We start from the raw sequence: 18,287 nt of genomic DNA on the forward strand, positions 1-18,287 counted from the left end.
AACATTCATTCCCTTAGTTTGATCAAGTACAATCAAAACTCAAAGCAAAGAGCCTAGGACATCCCATTTAAAAAAATCTACAAGTGGTCACATTTGTGATTATACTTTACTACTTGTCCTACTACTTTGTTACCTTATACATCTATTAGAGTGCTTTTGTCCAATTCTGTCAGTGAACATAGCCATAAGACTCTTCATGAGTCTCCAAGATCACGATTGTGTGGCTAAGATGGCCAAGTGGTTCAACCATATTGCTCAATGCCACGAAGAAGAGAGATGTGATATCACCTAGTTAAATTATACAAACCATTCAATCAAACCTTATCATGATAATTAAATAAGGATTATTTAAATCTATAGTGACTATTGGAAATTCATTTATTAAAAATGGGATCCCAATTTGTAATTGAAAACATAAAAGATTTAGGTCAAATTAAATCTAAATCAAAGTTATAAAATGCATGGAAGCATAGGATATCAATTAGGTTAGAAAACATTTGCTTAAAAGGAGTAAAAATGAAATTTTCCAACATATCAAGCCATCCATCATGGCTCAGAAGCATTGCATCGTAGTTAAAAGCTTTTTGTGCCATGTATCAAAGTGCTTGCAGCACAACACAAAATTTGACAACATTTGCTATCATGTGACAAATCTAGTGCCTAACTTCCAACACATTCAAAACTCTATCTAACATCCACTTGAAGCAATCTAGGTATCCATAGAAAATTTATTTAATGAACTAGCTAATAGCACTAGTTTAATTTTTAAATTATCACATATCAAAAAGTTGGACACTTGAACATATACTAACTACATTTTTACACTTTTTAGAACAAAAGGTGTCCAAACCCTATATAGAGGACCACAAACTCAAACAATCACCTAGACCAAACCCAAAGAACCTAAGATTACTTGTGAAACATACCATAACACATAAAACTATTTCTCGTCTTCACTCTTTAACCCTATTTTCATTAAAAAGCAAAGGGAAGTAAATAGTCATTTAATTACCAGAATAAACATTTACAACTATACTAATAACTCAAAATATACTTGCACTAATATTTTGGCCCTAAATAAACTTAAGGCATAAAATACAATCATTCAACCATAAATACATGCTATAGTGCAAGTACCTAAAATGATCATCTTAGTTGGCATTATCATAATGATTACATATAAATTAAAAAGAAAAGGGAGGCTTTTCAGCATGAGGTTGAGTTCCTAAGTCTCAATGTATTTCCCTTGTTTGGATTGGAGTTAGCATCTGTAAAATGTTAAGTGAGGATGAGTACAAATACTCAATAACCAAGGTAATTTAAAACATGCTTATGCAAGTTAAATAATCACAAACATGCAAAGTGGCAATTTGTAATATTCTAAATTTTAATCCTTAAATTATTAAGGGATCAAATCAAGTTTAATTATGATAATTGAGTGATTTGATATGGTGTGCAGTCAAAGAGGTCTAATAAATATTTTTAGTTATAATTTCAGCCTTAATTATGAGTCTAAATTGAAGTCAGGCTACCCGAGCATCGAAAAAAGAGAACAACATGAAGGATTGTCTCTGTGTCACATACCACAATGTGCAACACTTTTGTCACTGTGCATAGATGACAAACAAAGGAGGAGGACCTCTTTATTCCATGCACCACAATGCATGGCCAAAATTTCTAATAAACAGTCTCGCGAACAAACAGAAAATTAGAAGGAGAAAAAGGGAGAAACAAAGGGTAAGCTATAATCCTTTGCCAGGATTTTTCACATTTATGGTTTGGGAGTATTTTAATACTAGAAAATACCTAAGGTAAGTATTCTACACTCTAATCTTCCTTTCTCTTCCATTTTTGAGGTTTTTAGTTAAGGTTTTATAATGGGAGATAATTTCGGTTCATAAAAGTTATGGGTTTAAACCCATTCACTTGAATAGAGTTAATGAAAATTTTTTAAGGTATTTAAACCTAGTATTAATGGTTTTAAAGGTTGTTGGTTGGTAAATGCCATAAATACCCAAAAATAGCATTGATGAGAGTTGTTAGAAGAGCTATAATGTCATTAATAGAGGTTTAATGACTCATTAATGATAATGGGAGCTAAAGATAATTAATAAACCTAATGGGTAAGTCCAAAAGTAAGAAATAAGAATGTTGGGTGTTGTAGAGGAAAAAGTAAGAGTTAAAATTGTGTTTTTAATAATGTTGATGAGTTTATAATTTATTAATTTTAGATTTAAGCTTTTGAATACCATATTTGGCTGGAGAATCACACTTGAAAGCTAATTATTAAGAAGTAAACTTTTGACTTATTAAAAATTTAAGGTAACCAAGGAAACCCTATCTTGAGTAGTTGTTTATTAATTATATTGTAATATGAAATGTGTTTATTGGCATGTATAATTGTAATTAGTGAATGTGTACACATGTTATGAAACATGAGATAGTATATTTTCTTGATTTGAACTAAAGATGTGAAAGTGAACTTGAAATGAATTTCAAATTACAATATGGTATTATAATAAGAAATTAATAATTAGTGTGATAGATTTGAATTGTGATTAAGTATATTGAAATAAAAATAATTGTGTTGAGATTGAAAAAGGTAGATATGTGGTAAATGTGAAAATGAGGTTTATGCTCACTTAGGTAGCATATTATCATGAGCCTAATATGTTAATAATAAATAAATAAAATTATGAAATGAGTGAGCATCGTACATGGCATGATTAGTTGGCGGGAGTTTGCCTAAAGAGAGGAGTAGTTAAAATTCATACGAAATGTTTGGCTACCTTCCGAAGCAAGAGGATATAGCCTTGTCCTCGAGAAACTATTCTATAGTTTGTCGAGAGATTATAATCTAGCTACCTTTACTAATTTATTAAGGAAGTTAGCTTAAGGTATATAACACCTTAAAGATTTAAGAGTGGGGGAAGCCATGGTTCGAGAGTAAGCCTTGTTATCTTTGGCTAGGTCACATCTTACAATTGGTGAGCATGGGTAGTCAAGTCACATGGATGGAGCCTTATTTGATGTTATAGCTCACGGTTTCAATCGGAGGACATGAGGAGGGTAGAAAGATGGTTTGATCATGCACATGTGTTCATATGATGTGTTACATGGTTGTTTAAATTTATGGCAAGTCGTAATAATAAATTAGGTCATTGTCATATGTCTGTGTGTCTTATGGCAATATATCGTACAATTTGAAATGAAAATTATTAAGTTAAATGAGGAATGACGATTTTGTGTTACATGTGGTAATACTTATGTTTTGAGAAAATCAGCTTTAATTATATGTGTTTGTTCAATTAATATACAACTACATGGGATAAGTATACCTTGATTATTGAGTAGCTAAACTCACCTCTCTATTTTAATATCTAACAAGCTCTAGCTCAGGTGCAAAAAGAAAAAAAGCTTTGGAGGCTTAGGAATATGTGTTTTTCTATTGTAATGGCTCTTTAATTCATTTATTTTGTGTAATAGTTTAATATTGTTGGTTAGGCTGTATCTTTGTTTTACACTTATACTATATAGTTGTTTTTGATATCTGGAAGGTATTTTAGACCCTGAGATGTTGATTATGATAATTGTAAATGTTGACAGGACTAAAATACTAGTGCAATTATAGTAAGGTTGTTTTAAACATAATATGGATGATTTTTTATGAAATGCAATTATAAAACCTCTCCTCTCTATTTTTGGTATTAAAAGGGTTGATAGGTAAAAATGTAAAATAGTGGTGTATATGTACATGTGGTATGTTGTACTATTAGTCCTTAGTCCAATGAATATAGTCTGATTGTTAGGAATGGCTTTTAATACTTGTATAGGGTTTTGGACACCCTTTTATTAAGAAAGTTGAGAAAAGTTGTGAAAATGCATTTGAGTGTCTAACTTCCTGGTGTGACTTGATTTGGAAGTGAGAACTATGCCATTAACTAGTTTATAATATGAGCTTCTTGTAAACACCTAGATCATCTCATTCAAATGTTAAACAGAAAAATATGGCATGCCAAAAGTTGCTTGAAAGTTGGATCTACTATTAAATGATAGCAAAATTGCTATCATAAACGTGTAATACGCTGCCGTGCGTGGCACAGAGAGTGACAAGCCGCAGTGTATTGTGCACAAGTCACAACACACTACTTTGTTTTATAGCTTTTAGCATTTTTCAATAATTTTAGAATCTTTTCACTCTTATGAGGTATCTCATACTTTTGAAATATTATTTTACTCTACTTAAAGGTTTAAAGAATGATTTTGAATTATTTTAAATTATGAAAACTTAGGATCATGTTATTTTAAATTACAAACTTGGTAATCTTTCTTAGAATTAATCCCTTGATTATCTTGAATTTTGGACTTAATGGTAATTAGATAAGGTAGATTTTACACAATTTATAAAACTATATAGCAACACCTAACACATTACAATGTAATGCATAATCATTCACCTCTCCAAATGTCCTTCACTGCTAATTGAATCTACAAGCTACATAATAAATAAGAGCTGGACCTATGAGATCGAGTTAGTCTAAGCTCTCCAATCACGAGGGGTGACATAGTCAAGGCCTTACACTCATTCTTAGACTATGAATTCCTCTATCTCAAATACAAGGGTGTCAAAGACCTTATTACCAACTTCGCTAGTTAGGGTTTAAGGGTAAGTTCTATTACCACATTCGCTAGTTGGGGTTTAAAGGTAACATAATCAACTAAAGACCGAGGCCTCACAGTGTTGGTGTGATCCATATAGACACAGATTACTATTCTACTAGGAAAACTCCCATCATCAATGTGATCATGCCAATATCTCATATTCATTAATATTAAATGAATTCAAAGTAATTTCAATCACCATTGAATAATCAATTATTTTTTACAATTTCATTATCCCAATCATGTAAACCAAGCCACACTTGCATAATTTCTAAAAGTAAAAACATATATATGCATGGATATATATATATATATATATAATATAGTTTCAAGGTTCACGAACACCTATAATTAAATTAGCAAGCAATAACATGCATTAGATTCCCTTAGTTACCTTAAAGCTCAAAGGTTACCTCTAAAAACAACTTGCTTCCAAGCTCAACTCAAGCTTTTGGTACTTCACAAGTTAGTTTACAATTAATATCAACCACCATCATTAATTGTAAGGTTTCCCTTACTTAACCACATTTAACTCCATAATTGAGGTAATCAAGGGATTAACCCTTAGATGATTACCAAAGTTGTAAAATTACATAAAAGAGAAGAATTTTTAAATCATTTATAATGGAATCCTCAAAATTTAAATTTTAATCAAGTATTTGAAATGCTCAAATTAAAGTTTGAAAATAATGTGAAAACTTAAAAATTAGATGAGACCCACAATAATGAGTTTCAAAACTCAAAACAAGATTTGGTACAAAAAACGACCCATGTATCGCAACTCACTAGCCTTTGTGCCATGCACTGGCACACTATACGAATATGACAGATATTAGCTGTAAAATGATAGCACAGGGAGCAAACTTTTGATGCATCCCAAATCTCCACCCAATATTCGATTGAAATGGTTTTGATGTTTACACAGAGCTTTCTTCTAGCTCTAACTAATGGCACCAGTTTCACACTCAAATTTATTTTCTACAAAAAGTTAGACACCAAAACTCATTTTATCATTTTTTCATAAAAATCTCACAACTTTAGTGTCCCAACTCAGCCACAAGTGTCAAAATCTTACACCAATCATCCGATCACACTCAGTGGACTCTAGTAAACCTATGTAACACACTATACATAATCAAAAACACATATTTTTCAAAATTACCATTCAACCCCAAATTTCACAAAACATAAAGGGGAGAAAATTCATGCACAAAATCATCATTTTTATTCTAAATCTTTCAAAATACACATGTTCCTATTTGCACAAGTATTTTGACTCTATCCACAAGTTTACAACCAAAACTCACCAACTCGAGGCACAAAATACAAATTGTATACTAAGCTAATGCAAGTAATGCAAAATAATGACATGTAATCCTAGTTGGTAATTATACAACATTTATACACAAAATAAAGTAAAGAGGCGTGAAAGTAGGATTTCACCACAATCCTACACCTCAGAATGTTTTTCCTCGACTCTAATTCGATGAGCTAGGCCTTAAAAATATTGAGAATTAAGGGGTGAGTACAACCACTCAGTAACCAAATTTTATTTAATTTATATAATTATATATCAATTATAAACATATGCAAATAGGCAAAAACAAAACAATACAATAATATGATAGAATTGGTCATGGTTTATAATGCTAACAACCATGTAACTGGGCCCAAAAACACACGTATCCATATCAAATCACAATTCACAATATAGGGTCACAATACTATCAATCATGTGCCCTTAACATATACTGGACCATAATACTAACAATCATATGGCCGAATTTATATGCATGATTGAATGTCATCCTTATATCCTCCTGTTACCTCTGATATGAAACCAGTGGCTATCACATGGCTACGTCCTTTATGGACTAACCCAACCTTTTACTTGCGATGAGCTATTAGGTCAGGGTTAACTCACTCACTTATGTAATCCGGTTTCTCCCAATACTAACAATCATAGGGTGTCATACCCCTAATTTAGCCTCCTCATAAACCAGTAGGACTAGTTAGGTTCTAGTCCCTCATAGAATAAGTAGGACAAAGGCTACTTTTCAATTCTAATGGTTGATGCCAACATAAGTTTTCGATTCTAATAGTAACTGCCAATACCACATGGATTTAACCATTTACTTCTCTCCCTAGGCGAACTCCTTATAATGATCATACTATGCACGTATTTTACATATTTATGCATTTAACTCAAACATGTCATGTCATATGACTCACATACTCCTACTTGATTACTCCAAATACTCCATAATATAAATCACAATTTTCACTCATAATAACATGCCCAGATAAATTCATAAATCACAATTGGTTGGAATGTAAGAGGTTTTCATTTATCAAACTATTCACAAGTTTATCTTTTACCCAAAATTAAATCTATAATTCAAAATATAAATCATGATACAAAACAATTCACTTTCAACCAATAATAAATTAATATTCAACTATATAAAGTTAGGTTTTCCTCCCGATTACCTCAAATATTTAAGAAGTCAAAGGTTTACCTCTTACAATACCAACTTTTAAAGCTTCTCACAAGTTTGAGTGGTGCTAAATTGAATCTCACTACATTCATAACACAAGGATACTATCATTATCTCATTTTTGAGGATTTACTAATACCAAACTCCACATATCTATTCTGTCAATCTTATAAATCATTATCCATTCACATCCAATAAGTTCACTATGTTCCATTAACTCACATTACTACTATTGAGCCATTAAACCATCATTAATAAGCCTTAAACACTCCCAACAACCATTATAATGGCAATTCCAGATATTAAATGCTCCATTCAATTAACCATTGATAAAATCATCACTATAAGTTTATCCATTACAAACAACTCTCATTATACCTATTTTAATTAATGAAATCAAACCCATAACTTCTATAAATCAAAAATCAACTTTACAACATAAATCTTAACTTAAATCTTCATAAATAAGGAAGAAAAAGGAAGAAAGAAAGCTTATCACACATATTTCAAGTGTTAGGAAGCTTAAAATTGCCTTCAAGGGTCTCAAAACAAAGCTTCAATGTGTTCTTCATTTTTTTCCTTTCCTCTCTTCTGTTCTCCCACATAGAGACGAATAGATTAAATCAAGATTTTGGTCGTGTGCCACGATGCATGGCACAAAAAGGCCGTTGCATTTAAATCTACCCCTGTGTGCCGCGGCTAATTAACCACACGCCGCAGCATGTGGCACAGAGGGCATACCTTTACTTTTTCCTCCTCTTTCAAACCCACTTCTAAGCATGAAATTATAATACATTACATCAATTAAGCCCCTCTAGCTATACACATCATTAACTCATTAATCACACTCATTAGGCTAACAAATCACACTTAATTTTTTTGGATGTTACATTAATAATCATAAAAAATTAACACTTTCAACTTCTAATTTCACACTTTAGTAACCAAATTCCATAAGCTCAATTTCACATCCAATAAATTTATTAACTCTCATAAATTCTATTTAGCTCCCATCATATTAGCTTAGTAATCACTAATATAATGTCTAATAATTTAAAAACATTCTTCCAAGGCCTAAGGTTCATTCAAAATGGATGACCCAAACTCCTAACCTTTAAAAACTCCTAAATTAGGTGTAGAAGACTTAAACAATTTCCATTAATCCTATTTAGACTAATGGGTTTGGACTTATAACACTAGGTCTGAAAATTACACTCTTCCAACCTTAAATCTTACTTCTAAACTTTTAGAGAGAAGAAGAGGGAGTAGGAAAGACATGCTTAGATGAAAACAAGCTTCAATTACCTCCAAAATGTCAAAAAAGAAATTTACCCTAGTAGACTCAATGCTTTCTTCGTCACCCTTACTCAATTTCTCCCTTTCTCTTTTTGTATGCTTTCGAACTTGATCCAAGAGTTGCAACCAAACTCAATAAGCCTGCTAATCATCACAAACCATCCTCAAATTAGTTAATACCTATGCCCACCTAATTATCCTCAATTTATTCAATCAATCTATGGATAAAAATTTGAGATGTTACGAGAGGGGGAAGACAGGGGGAAGAGTGAAAAAAATATTTAAAAAATGAATTGTGGGGCCTATTAATGCCAACAAATGGGAAAGAAAACGGTAAGGTGATGTGGGAGGAAATCTTTAACATTAAATGACAGAATTAACTTATAATTAAATTTAAAATACTCGGCAACCTTTTAGGTAAAGTGAAAGAACAAAAATGATACTTAGCTTTTTTTTATTCACACTAATATTAATATATAGATTGGTGCCTAGGCTTCCAAATGTTCTACAAATCCCAAGGCTTTAATCTTCTAATCAGAATATTGAGTTTGTATATTTGAAAATTATTATTTCAATAAATAATATATGGTTTAATTTATGTTAATATTAAATCAATACACAGTAATACAAATTATAGTTTTATATAATATTATTGATAATTAATAACGAAACTGAAATTGCTTGATTGTGAATTTTTTCTTTAAATTAATTTATTCTGCAATGCGTGAGGGACTGGTTGTTCATAAATTGCTCTTGCACTCTTTGTTCAGGTCGCCTAGCCTTCTGCTGCACAAATCAATGCCCAGGTGATTAATGTTAGGCTGAGTGATTAATGTTAGTGGACAAGAAGCACGTGAATCAGATAGATTAAATGGTAATTTGTGGGATTTTCCATATTGGCAAGCTTCACAAAATAGAGGTGTATTATTGCCGATTTCGACCTTACAATCATCACAAATTGGAGTTTCATTCTACCAGATGCGTTTTTATAGGTTACAGTGGACAACACAAGGGTTATAAGTGCTTGAGCTCCTCTGGAAAAATTTTCATTTCCAGACATGTGACATTTAATGAGAAAGATTTTCCCTTCTCCAAAGGCTTTATCAACAAATCTCAACCTGTTATTGTAACTTCTCAAATGACTGATTCTTTTCCAATCAGTTTCCAACAATTTCAGATGCCTAGCTCAGATTCCACTATCGAATTGGGCCAGGAAATCCACTCACTACTAATGATATTCAGATTACAGAGAATCTAAATGCAGCTGTCTCCCCTAGTTCTGCATCTCAGCATGTTGGACAATTAAATTCTACTGAAGATAACTTGACAAATAGCAGAAATGTCGAACCTGATAATCTTAACAGCAACAGTGATAATTCACAAAGTTCTATGCCAACTCCTAATATTCTAATGTCAATGAACTTAGAATCATCAAGTACAGAATCAGATATTGCTCCTCCGCTTAGTCATCCCATGATTACAAGATCAAAAAGTGGGATAGTTAAACCTAAATATCCTTTTATTGAAATTACTTCAATGGCATCAGATCATTCTAGGGAACCTTCCACTGTTCGAGAAGCTCTTTCTATTCCACAATGGAAAGAAGCTATGATCAAAGAACATACAGCTTTAATAAAGAATCAGACATGGGATCTAGTCCCATTTAACAATCAAAAAGTTATTGATTGCAAATGGATCTTCAAGACTAAGTATATGTCTAATGGAGTAGTTGATAAACATAAGGCAAGACTAGTTGCCAAAGGTTTCCAACAAGATGCAGGAGTAAATTTTGGAGCAACTTTCAGTCCTGTAGCTAAGATTGCAACAATCAGAATTATCTTATCCCTTGCTATGACACTCAACTGGCCATTGAAACAATTAGACATTAACAATGCCTTTCTTAATGGTTTCATTTCAGATGATGTGTTTATGATGCAACCTGAAGGGTTTGTTGATTTAAAGAAACCACACCATGTCTGCAAACTTCGTAAGGCTCTCTATGGTCTTAGACAAGCTCCACGTGCTTGGTTTGATAGATTGAGTGGAGTGCTTCACGACTGGGGATTCTACAACACTAAGAGTGATAACTCTTTATTTGTTCTTACTACTGAGACATATGTGATCATTCTACTCATCTATGTAGATGATATATTGATAACTGGGAGTGAGCCTTATGAATTGCAGAAACTCATTAAAAAAACTCAATGATCTTTTTTCCCTTAAAGATCTTGGTGATTTGCATTATTTTTTGGGGTTTGAAGTTCGAAGAGATTCTTATGGCATTTTCATACATCAAAGTAAGTATATTGAAGATTTGTTAAAAAAATTCAATATGTTATATGTTGCACCATGTAGTACTCCCATGGCTGGAGGAAAAATCTTGAGTGCAAATGAAGGTGCCCTTCTTAAGGATCCCACAGATTATAGAAGTGCTCTAGGAACATTGCAGTACTTGACAAACACCAGACCCGACATCTCATTTGCCCACAACTGAACATTGGAAAGGAGTGAAAAGAATTTTTAGGTATTTGAAGGGTACATCTCAATTTGGCTTGTCTATCACACCTTCTCAGCTCTTAAATGTAACAGCTTATGTTGATGCGAATTGGGCAGCTTGCCCAGATGACAGACGATCAGTATCTGGGTATTGTACATACTTGGGAGGTTCACTAGTTTCATGGTGTTCCAAGAAATAAAGTGTTGTGTCAAGATCCAGCACTGAATCAGAATATCAAGCACTCTCTAATACTGCAACTGAACTTGCCTGGTTATTTTCTTTGCTATCTGAATTAAAAATTCCAAAAATTAAAGTTCCTGTTATATGGTGTGACAGCATTAGTGCAGCAGCTCTTGTTGAAAATCCAGTGTATCATGCAAGAACGAAGCATATTAAGATTGATGTGCATTATGTTTGTGATCAAGTGCTAGCTGGGAAATTGAAAATCAAATATGTTCCTTCTAATGAGCAAAATGCCGACTTTTTTACTAAGCCGCTGTACAGGGCTTAGTTTGTATATCTTAGAGACAAACTCGAAATTCAGTCTCTACCCTCTCGTTTGAGGGGGGATGTTAAGGATATAGTCCAACATATCCAAACCAAACCCATCATAAGTTCAAGCCCAAGTATAAAGTCCAAAGATATTAGGTTTAACACTACAGAACATACTAGAATAAAGCATGTCATCTAGATATTTTATAGTGCTCTTCCATTAGGTTGACACGTGTATAGTAGTCATGCTTGTACCATATTGTGTAGTGCTCGTGTATATATGCGTACAGTGTATCAATAATTGGTAATGCAACAATACTGAACTTTTCCAGCCAATATTTCTTGTCTCTTTGCTTTTCTCTTACTCGGAGAAGCTGGGTTGGTAAGCTTGGATGTGGTGAAACATTTAAATATACTAATATAGATAACCACTTGCAACATGCAGCGTTTGTAGTCCAACGGTTAGGATAATTGCCTTCCAAGCAATAGACCCGGGTTCGACTCCCGGCAAACGCAGCTGAAAATGTATATTTTATTTTGGCATTCTGCACCCTCTTCGAACAGGAATTGACTGAGCGTTTGTTTAATTAATGTTTATACCGCTTTAAGCCGGTGCAGCATGTCTACTGGAATTTGGACAGATATGGAAGCATGAAAATCAATACTAAAATACATAATCATGCCTACATCACCCTTGTCAAATTCTGCGCGCTATTTATGTACTGATGAATAACTAAGAAATGAAGAGAGGAAAACATTGATGGATCATGGCTCTTCACAGACTGATAATAACAGAACCTGCTTTTCCCAGCAATAGCATAGCCACGTGTTGATAGCAACATTTCATTGCAACCGTACTTTGGAATCCATTTGTTTCCTGCACCTAATGGTTTCTCCTTCACACTTCCACTATCCTTTGTATCCCACTTTCATCCAAGGCATATAAAGCTCTTTGCTAGCAAATATCATAACCCACTTATAATGCAATTAGCATAAGCACCTAGCAGAGCCAAAAAGAGGCATAAAGATTTCTGTTCTCTTTTCTCGCGTAGTGTAATATTGCTAACCAACTGAAAGGACAAAAACTTATCTATATGCAAGTATACAAAATCAGATATCGATATATATATATATATATAGAATGTCCAGAATCAGTAACATGATACAGTACATTATGTACTAAATAACAATTAGCATCCACCCATTTTTGCAGAGAAAGAAAAAGTTAGCGCCACGCGCGCACAACCAAGAAGCTTTGGTCATCTATGCAAGGGTGATCTCCAATCCAGATTCTCTTGAGGATAATCTCTCTGGAGTTCCTTAGGAGGAATGAAGCAGTCCATGGATAAGCCCACCACGTTGAATGCCACATCATCAATGTTCCATGTTTCTTCCAACCTTGTGATGGCAGGGCCCGCCTTCAGATTATCCCCGAACCTTGTAATGATCACCGTTGATTTCCCCGCGTGAGCAATCATCACACCGTCCACCAACTTATAATCCTCGATTTTTGTCGACATTGTTGTCTCCCAATATGTGGGGTGTGCCCCAGGTGATTGAATTCTGGTCAGGTAAGAATCCTCTAGTACCACTAAAAGTCCACTTCTTTGGCTGAAATAACCAAATATAACATGCTTGATCATCTCTGCTGTGTTATCACTGCGATCAAAGAGGTCCTTCTGATCAGCTGAGAGCTTCAGCACGAAACAATCCACGCCTGAGATTTGCTTTTCTCCCATGTACTGCGCCCCAGAGAATACAGCAGATACTGCCAGAGGGTCCAGTCCCTACAACGTACAGCAATAATGTCGTTTTGAGGATGACAAAAAGCACAGTAACTGACATTGCACTAATCGATTTGAAACAACACAGGTGCCATTTTTTGATGCTGATGAAGTCACTGCATTATTCTTTTATAGTTTCAGAGGGGACCCAGAAGGCCAGAACGAACATTTTTTTCCTCAGATATAGGAGAACTTTCAGAGCAACTTCCATGTTAATGTAACCTCGTAAGTTGTTTGAGTAAGCCAAAATAACAAGGCACGAAGATCATACTGAAGGGAACTCCAAAATAATAAAGAAAAAGGGTAACAGAGGAATGTGGTTAGATTGAGCAAATAAAGGGAATTTAATAGGGGAAACAAAGATCCATTACATTGGCCGGTGGCATATGTATTAGGCAAGCTTGGTATTAAAGAAAATTAACAACACCACTCCAACAGTCATCAACCAGCATTTATGAATATTATAGAAAAGAAGTTGAAGAATTTTCCGTAGGAGTCCACATCATTTACATGATTGTGTCAGAGATTTGACTAACCATTGATTATAATAATGCTAAATTCCAAGCTCCATCGGCATGTCACAAGGGGTAAGTATATCCTCAACTTGAAAATATTGAATTATTCCGTAAGGCTAAGGTTTAGGTGTATGACACCACTACTGTCTGACAATAAGTTGGTGTCATTCTACACGGTTAAGGTAATTAAATATTAACAATTACACACACACGTATAAATATAGCTGTCTTGCACTATATTAGAACCTAGATTAGATCCGACAAGATTAAAGAAATGCATAAATACACCACCAACATCTCTGAGAAAATTTTTGGGAATGCAGGGGAAATTACGTAACATTAAAAAGTTCACCCACCCCTGCTTTACCAAATGGTCATATACACACACATAGAAAATAACAGTAAAACTAACCAGCAACATCCGGTTGGTCAGAAAATTTTCAAACAAGACATGATTGATGAACTTGCCTGAAGAGCACGACGAAGAGGCCGGACGCCACCTTTAGCGGCGTGCGCGCCAAGCCATGGAGTGTGGCGCCAAGCCACGGCGCCGTCACTACCAGCAGCAACCTTGTGGCCAGCCACGACGAGCTCTATTTGCCATTTGTCAGGAACCATTTGCCACATAACAAAGCACCCTCTTTCTGAAATTCCGGTGGCCCCTCCGCCGCCGGATCCAGGCTCATCCACCACACCCATTGTCACCTTCCCTGTCGCAAAGATGTTTTTTACTCTCCCTTCCAACTTTCGGCACCCGGTCGCCGCCGTGAAGTGCTGTATAATATACTGGGCTGAAGATGACACCTATTTCACAGTTTAAAAGAACTAAAATCATGCAAATTATCAGTGCTGTATAATATACTGGGCTGAAGATGACTCCTATTTCACAGTTTAAAAGAACTAAAATCATGCAAATTATCGAACTGCACTCCCCTTTCTCTGTTCTCTTTTCTCTTTTTCCTTCCTTTGCCTTCGCAAATTTTTCTAAGTAGAAACAAAGAACGATCAAAGGTTCTTTTTTGATAGTGAGAGATTTAATTAATTACAAAATCCTTAGTGTAAATCAGATGCACATGATACCTTAGAGGGAATGCAAAAGTAAAGAAACGCATCACTGCATCAGTCATTGTTGTGCCATGCCATACGTAAAGTTCCAAGTATCATAAAGTGATCAAGAGAAACCAATGATAACACTTGTTGCTAACTTTAAGCTAGTAACTATAATTTATCAAACAAAACACAGTAAAATAAGCACTTGAACCTTATATAATCAACATTTTATTCCGATTTATGGCGGGCAAATTTCGCAGTCCAAACAGCATTACACCCCCAACATTCTCTCTGTGAAAGAGAGAGTGGAAGATGAAAGAAATAATTGAAGTAACGAGGCTTGCCTCATTGTGGTGTTGTTTGGGGAGAAGAGGAACAGGGAAGAGAGGACAACCCAGAACGCTGAGAAGGATCTTGAGGTCAGACTTCTTATTGAAGACGAGGAAGAAGGGGGTCTTGATCCAGCTCCAGTTTCGCCATGCCTGGAGACCTTTCCTTGAGCCGGTGGTTCCATCGTTGTCTTCATTAATGGGTTCTTCTGACAGAGGAGCAAGTCGACCCATCTTAGTTCTCTGCCACCTGAAAATTTTGGAGAGAGACGAAAGAGGATGCACAAGCGGCAGGCGGTAGAGTGGGAACACTATTAAAAGAAACGACCCTCGAGGCCTCAACTATTCTGTTGTGATTTTAACACGCGCAAGGAAGGTGCGTGTGGCTCACGATGAGAAAGGATCAGAGGACGGGGATGTACTTAATGAAATATAATTGCTGAAAACTATACAGATTAACCACAGAATTTAATGCTGGACCAACTTATGTTTTTGGCCAAAAAAAAAAATTCTGCAGGTGTTTCCAAGTGCCCAAGCTTTCTTTACATATATAAGGATATATTGCAGAGAGATGTGAAAAATAAACTCAAGAACACTAATATGGATTAAGTTAAGTAAAAGGGGCTAATATTTTATAATGGTAACATGTAAAATTTGAATCCCTATAAAAAAATAATCTCATGTCTAATGTCTGACCTTATTTTTAAATATAATTATTTTTAATAAGAGAATTATAAGCAGTAAAAAAACTTTGGGATCGAGAATTCTTTTTTAAGAATTTTGTCCTATTTTATTACCATTAATTATGGGATACCGCAAAAATGCCCAGCACATGCGCCGCAACAACTTTCCCATGTCACGTGCTGCGCATATTATCTCCAGTAAACCCCATGAAATGTGAAAATTTGTGAGAAAGATATTGTGCCAACCATACAAATCATCTGATACCTCACGCACGCACAGGACCTGTTGCTCGTTTGAGAACCCCTAATGGTCCATTGAAAAATAAACGACACACTTTTATACCAACGTCTATTGGAAACATACATAGGCCAAGTAGCTATATATGTGTTTGGAGTTTTTAACTTTTCCCGTGATCGAACAGCAGTTTCTTCCCAATCCAGGGTATTATATGCTGATTCCTGTCCAGTGTTTTTTTCCCGCACAGATGCTCCAAATGTTTTTCAACTTTGGGTCCAGGATATTTGGTAAGCATAACTAAATGGCCCCGTTTGCTACGCTCGCGGGAACCATTCCCGAGAAAATTGATTCTGCTTCTATCACTAAAGATTGCCCTTTAATTTTTACCAAAAAAAAAACCAAAAAAAAAAAAAGATTCCCTTTAATGGTGACGGACTTATCATTTGACAAAGATAACCTTGAATGGCGAAATGAACCCATGGTGCCTGCTGATGTCCACGTCGGAGGGCAGAGGGCTTCCATGGCTGCAGGCGAAGAAGAAGCTAAAAATTTATAGGTGCTTGCAATTTTTGGGTGCTCCATGCATGTTACTAAGGTGGCTGCAGGGATTGGCTTTTCCCAGATAGGAAATAGGGTCCAATGATTGACACATTTAAGGTTATATTTATTTATTTTTTTAAAATTAAAAGATAATTTTATCCTTAAACTTAGTTCAAAAGTCCTGACTATTTTCTTGTTTTCTCAGTGCAATGTTCCCTTTTGATATTTTAAAACAGCATAATATCATTTTTACTGTTGATAAAAATTAATTTTGACCGTTGATTAATTATAAAATTAATGGAAATGACTTAAAAAATTACAAGAATCCCTAAAAATTAGAAATAAGTACTGTATAAAAATGATATTTGTTATCATTTTCTGTCCTTTTTAATAATTTTTTGGTCAACTAATAAGTTAACATTTCTTGAGTTTGTTAATGTTTAACTAGACCATTACATTAAAAATAAATTTGTGATCCTAAATGTTTTTGAACGTATAGTTTAAAGATAAAATTATCTTTAATCTACTTATTTATTTGTGAAAAAATACAAAAACAAATTTCATCTACATTTTAATGCACCAAATATATTTTTAACTAAGGCGTAATTCCATTTTACTTTAAAAAAAATAATTACAACTTAACTCTTAGATAACGCGAAATGGTCAATTTATTTCATTTTCGTTAGTAGAATTTATTGTTAATAATGAGCAATTTTGATAATAAGAACGTACTGCATAGCTCTACTGGTTGTTCAGACAAAAAAAGAAAAAGAATTTAGCACTCTCAGTCCCAAATTGGCGCCGGAAAAAAAAAAAAAAAACCTCGTCGTCGTATGAGATGAAACGGAAGGAGTAAGCGCGTGAGAAAGATGATTCTTGGGGAGGGCTGCGTATGAGATTCAGAGGTGGGGAACGTGGGAATATGGAGGAGGAGCTTTTAAGGGAGGCAATACAATGCGGGTGACGTGTCCACATCCTCCCCTGTTTGCAATTATGCTTTTTCGGGTAGTTCGGTGCGAATTCAGGAGCTTATCGCTTGTTGCTTCGGATTTGGTTCGCAGATATGAGGCCACCATATCAGCGCCTTCAACTGTGACTCCATTGCCGTGGGCTTTTTTTTTTTTTTTTTGATGTGCTTGTGCTTTATGCCTGCGCAGGCTGCAGAGTGTAAAATTCGTGTCATTCGTCCAGATAATATCCTTTGGAGTCTGGATGTCCTACTTGCAAATTTCACCGTCTTTTTTATTTTTGGGGTAAGAAAAAGAGGCCCAATCCCTAATTTCACTATATTTAATTTAATCCTCCGGAAGTCCTGCACGAGCGAGCCCCCGTTATCTTTATTGTCTCCCCCATCTTATGCCTATTCTTTTTTCTTATTTATATAATTACATATCATTTATGGATCGAATCGGATAAAATTATGTTAATAACAAAACTCTCCTAATAACTATTTAACACAACTACATATAGTTAAGCTAACACAATTCGTCACTAGTTGAACTTCATGCTCACTAATTGCTTATCCTCTGCAGCTAATATAGCTCCTGTCAATCTCGTCACACTAAACCGACAACCCCAAGAGGAGGAAAAAAATTTTAGATTTAATACAAGACAATAGCAAATCATGCAAAGAAAATTTCTGGTCACATCCAGTATTATAAAATTTTTGCACCCATAGAGTGAATCATAAAACCTTATTAACG

General features: G+C 34.6%; 1 protein-coding gene and 1 non-coding gene across 2 annotated transcripts; one reads left to right on the forward strand and one right to left on the reverse strand.

Moving 5' to 3' along the window:
- The first annotated feature begins 11,889 nt into the window (after positions 1 to 11,889).
- TRNAG-UCC (transfer RNA glycine (anticodon UCC)) lies at positions 11,890 to 11,961 on the forward strand. Its single transcript has one exon. It is a non-coding gene; the product is annotated as a tRNA-Gly (tRNA).
- Positions 11,962 to 12,546: 585 nt separating this feature from the next.
- Positions 12,547 to 15,415, reverse strand: LOC129306583 (uncharacterized). Its single transcript, XM_054947260.1, has 3 exons — positions 15,139 to 15,415; positions 14,213 to 14,548; positions 12,547 to 13,232 (listed from the first exon to the last, which is right to left on the reverse strand). The coding sequence occupies exons 1-3, from the start codon at positions 15,355 to 15,357 to the stop codon at positions 12,705 to 12,707; spliced, it is 1,083 nt and encodes a 360-aa protein (XP_054803235.1). The 5' UTR covers positions 15,358 to 15,415; the 3' UTR covers positions 12,547 to 12,704.
- Positions 15,416 to 18,287: the final 2,872 nt, after the last annotated feature.

Source organism: Prosopis cineraria, unplaced genomic scaffold, assembly GCF_029017545.1.
Source record: "Prosopis cineraria cultivar Desert tree isolate PC_DT_omini unplaced genomic scaffold, ASM2901754v1 PC3, whole genome shotgun sequence".
In the NCBI taxonomy this organism is placed as follows: Eukaryota; Viridiplantae; Streptophyta; class Magnoliopsida; order Fabales; family Fabaceae; genus Prosopis; species Prosopis cineraria.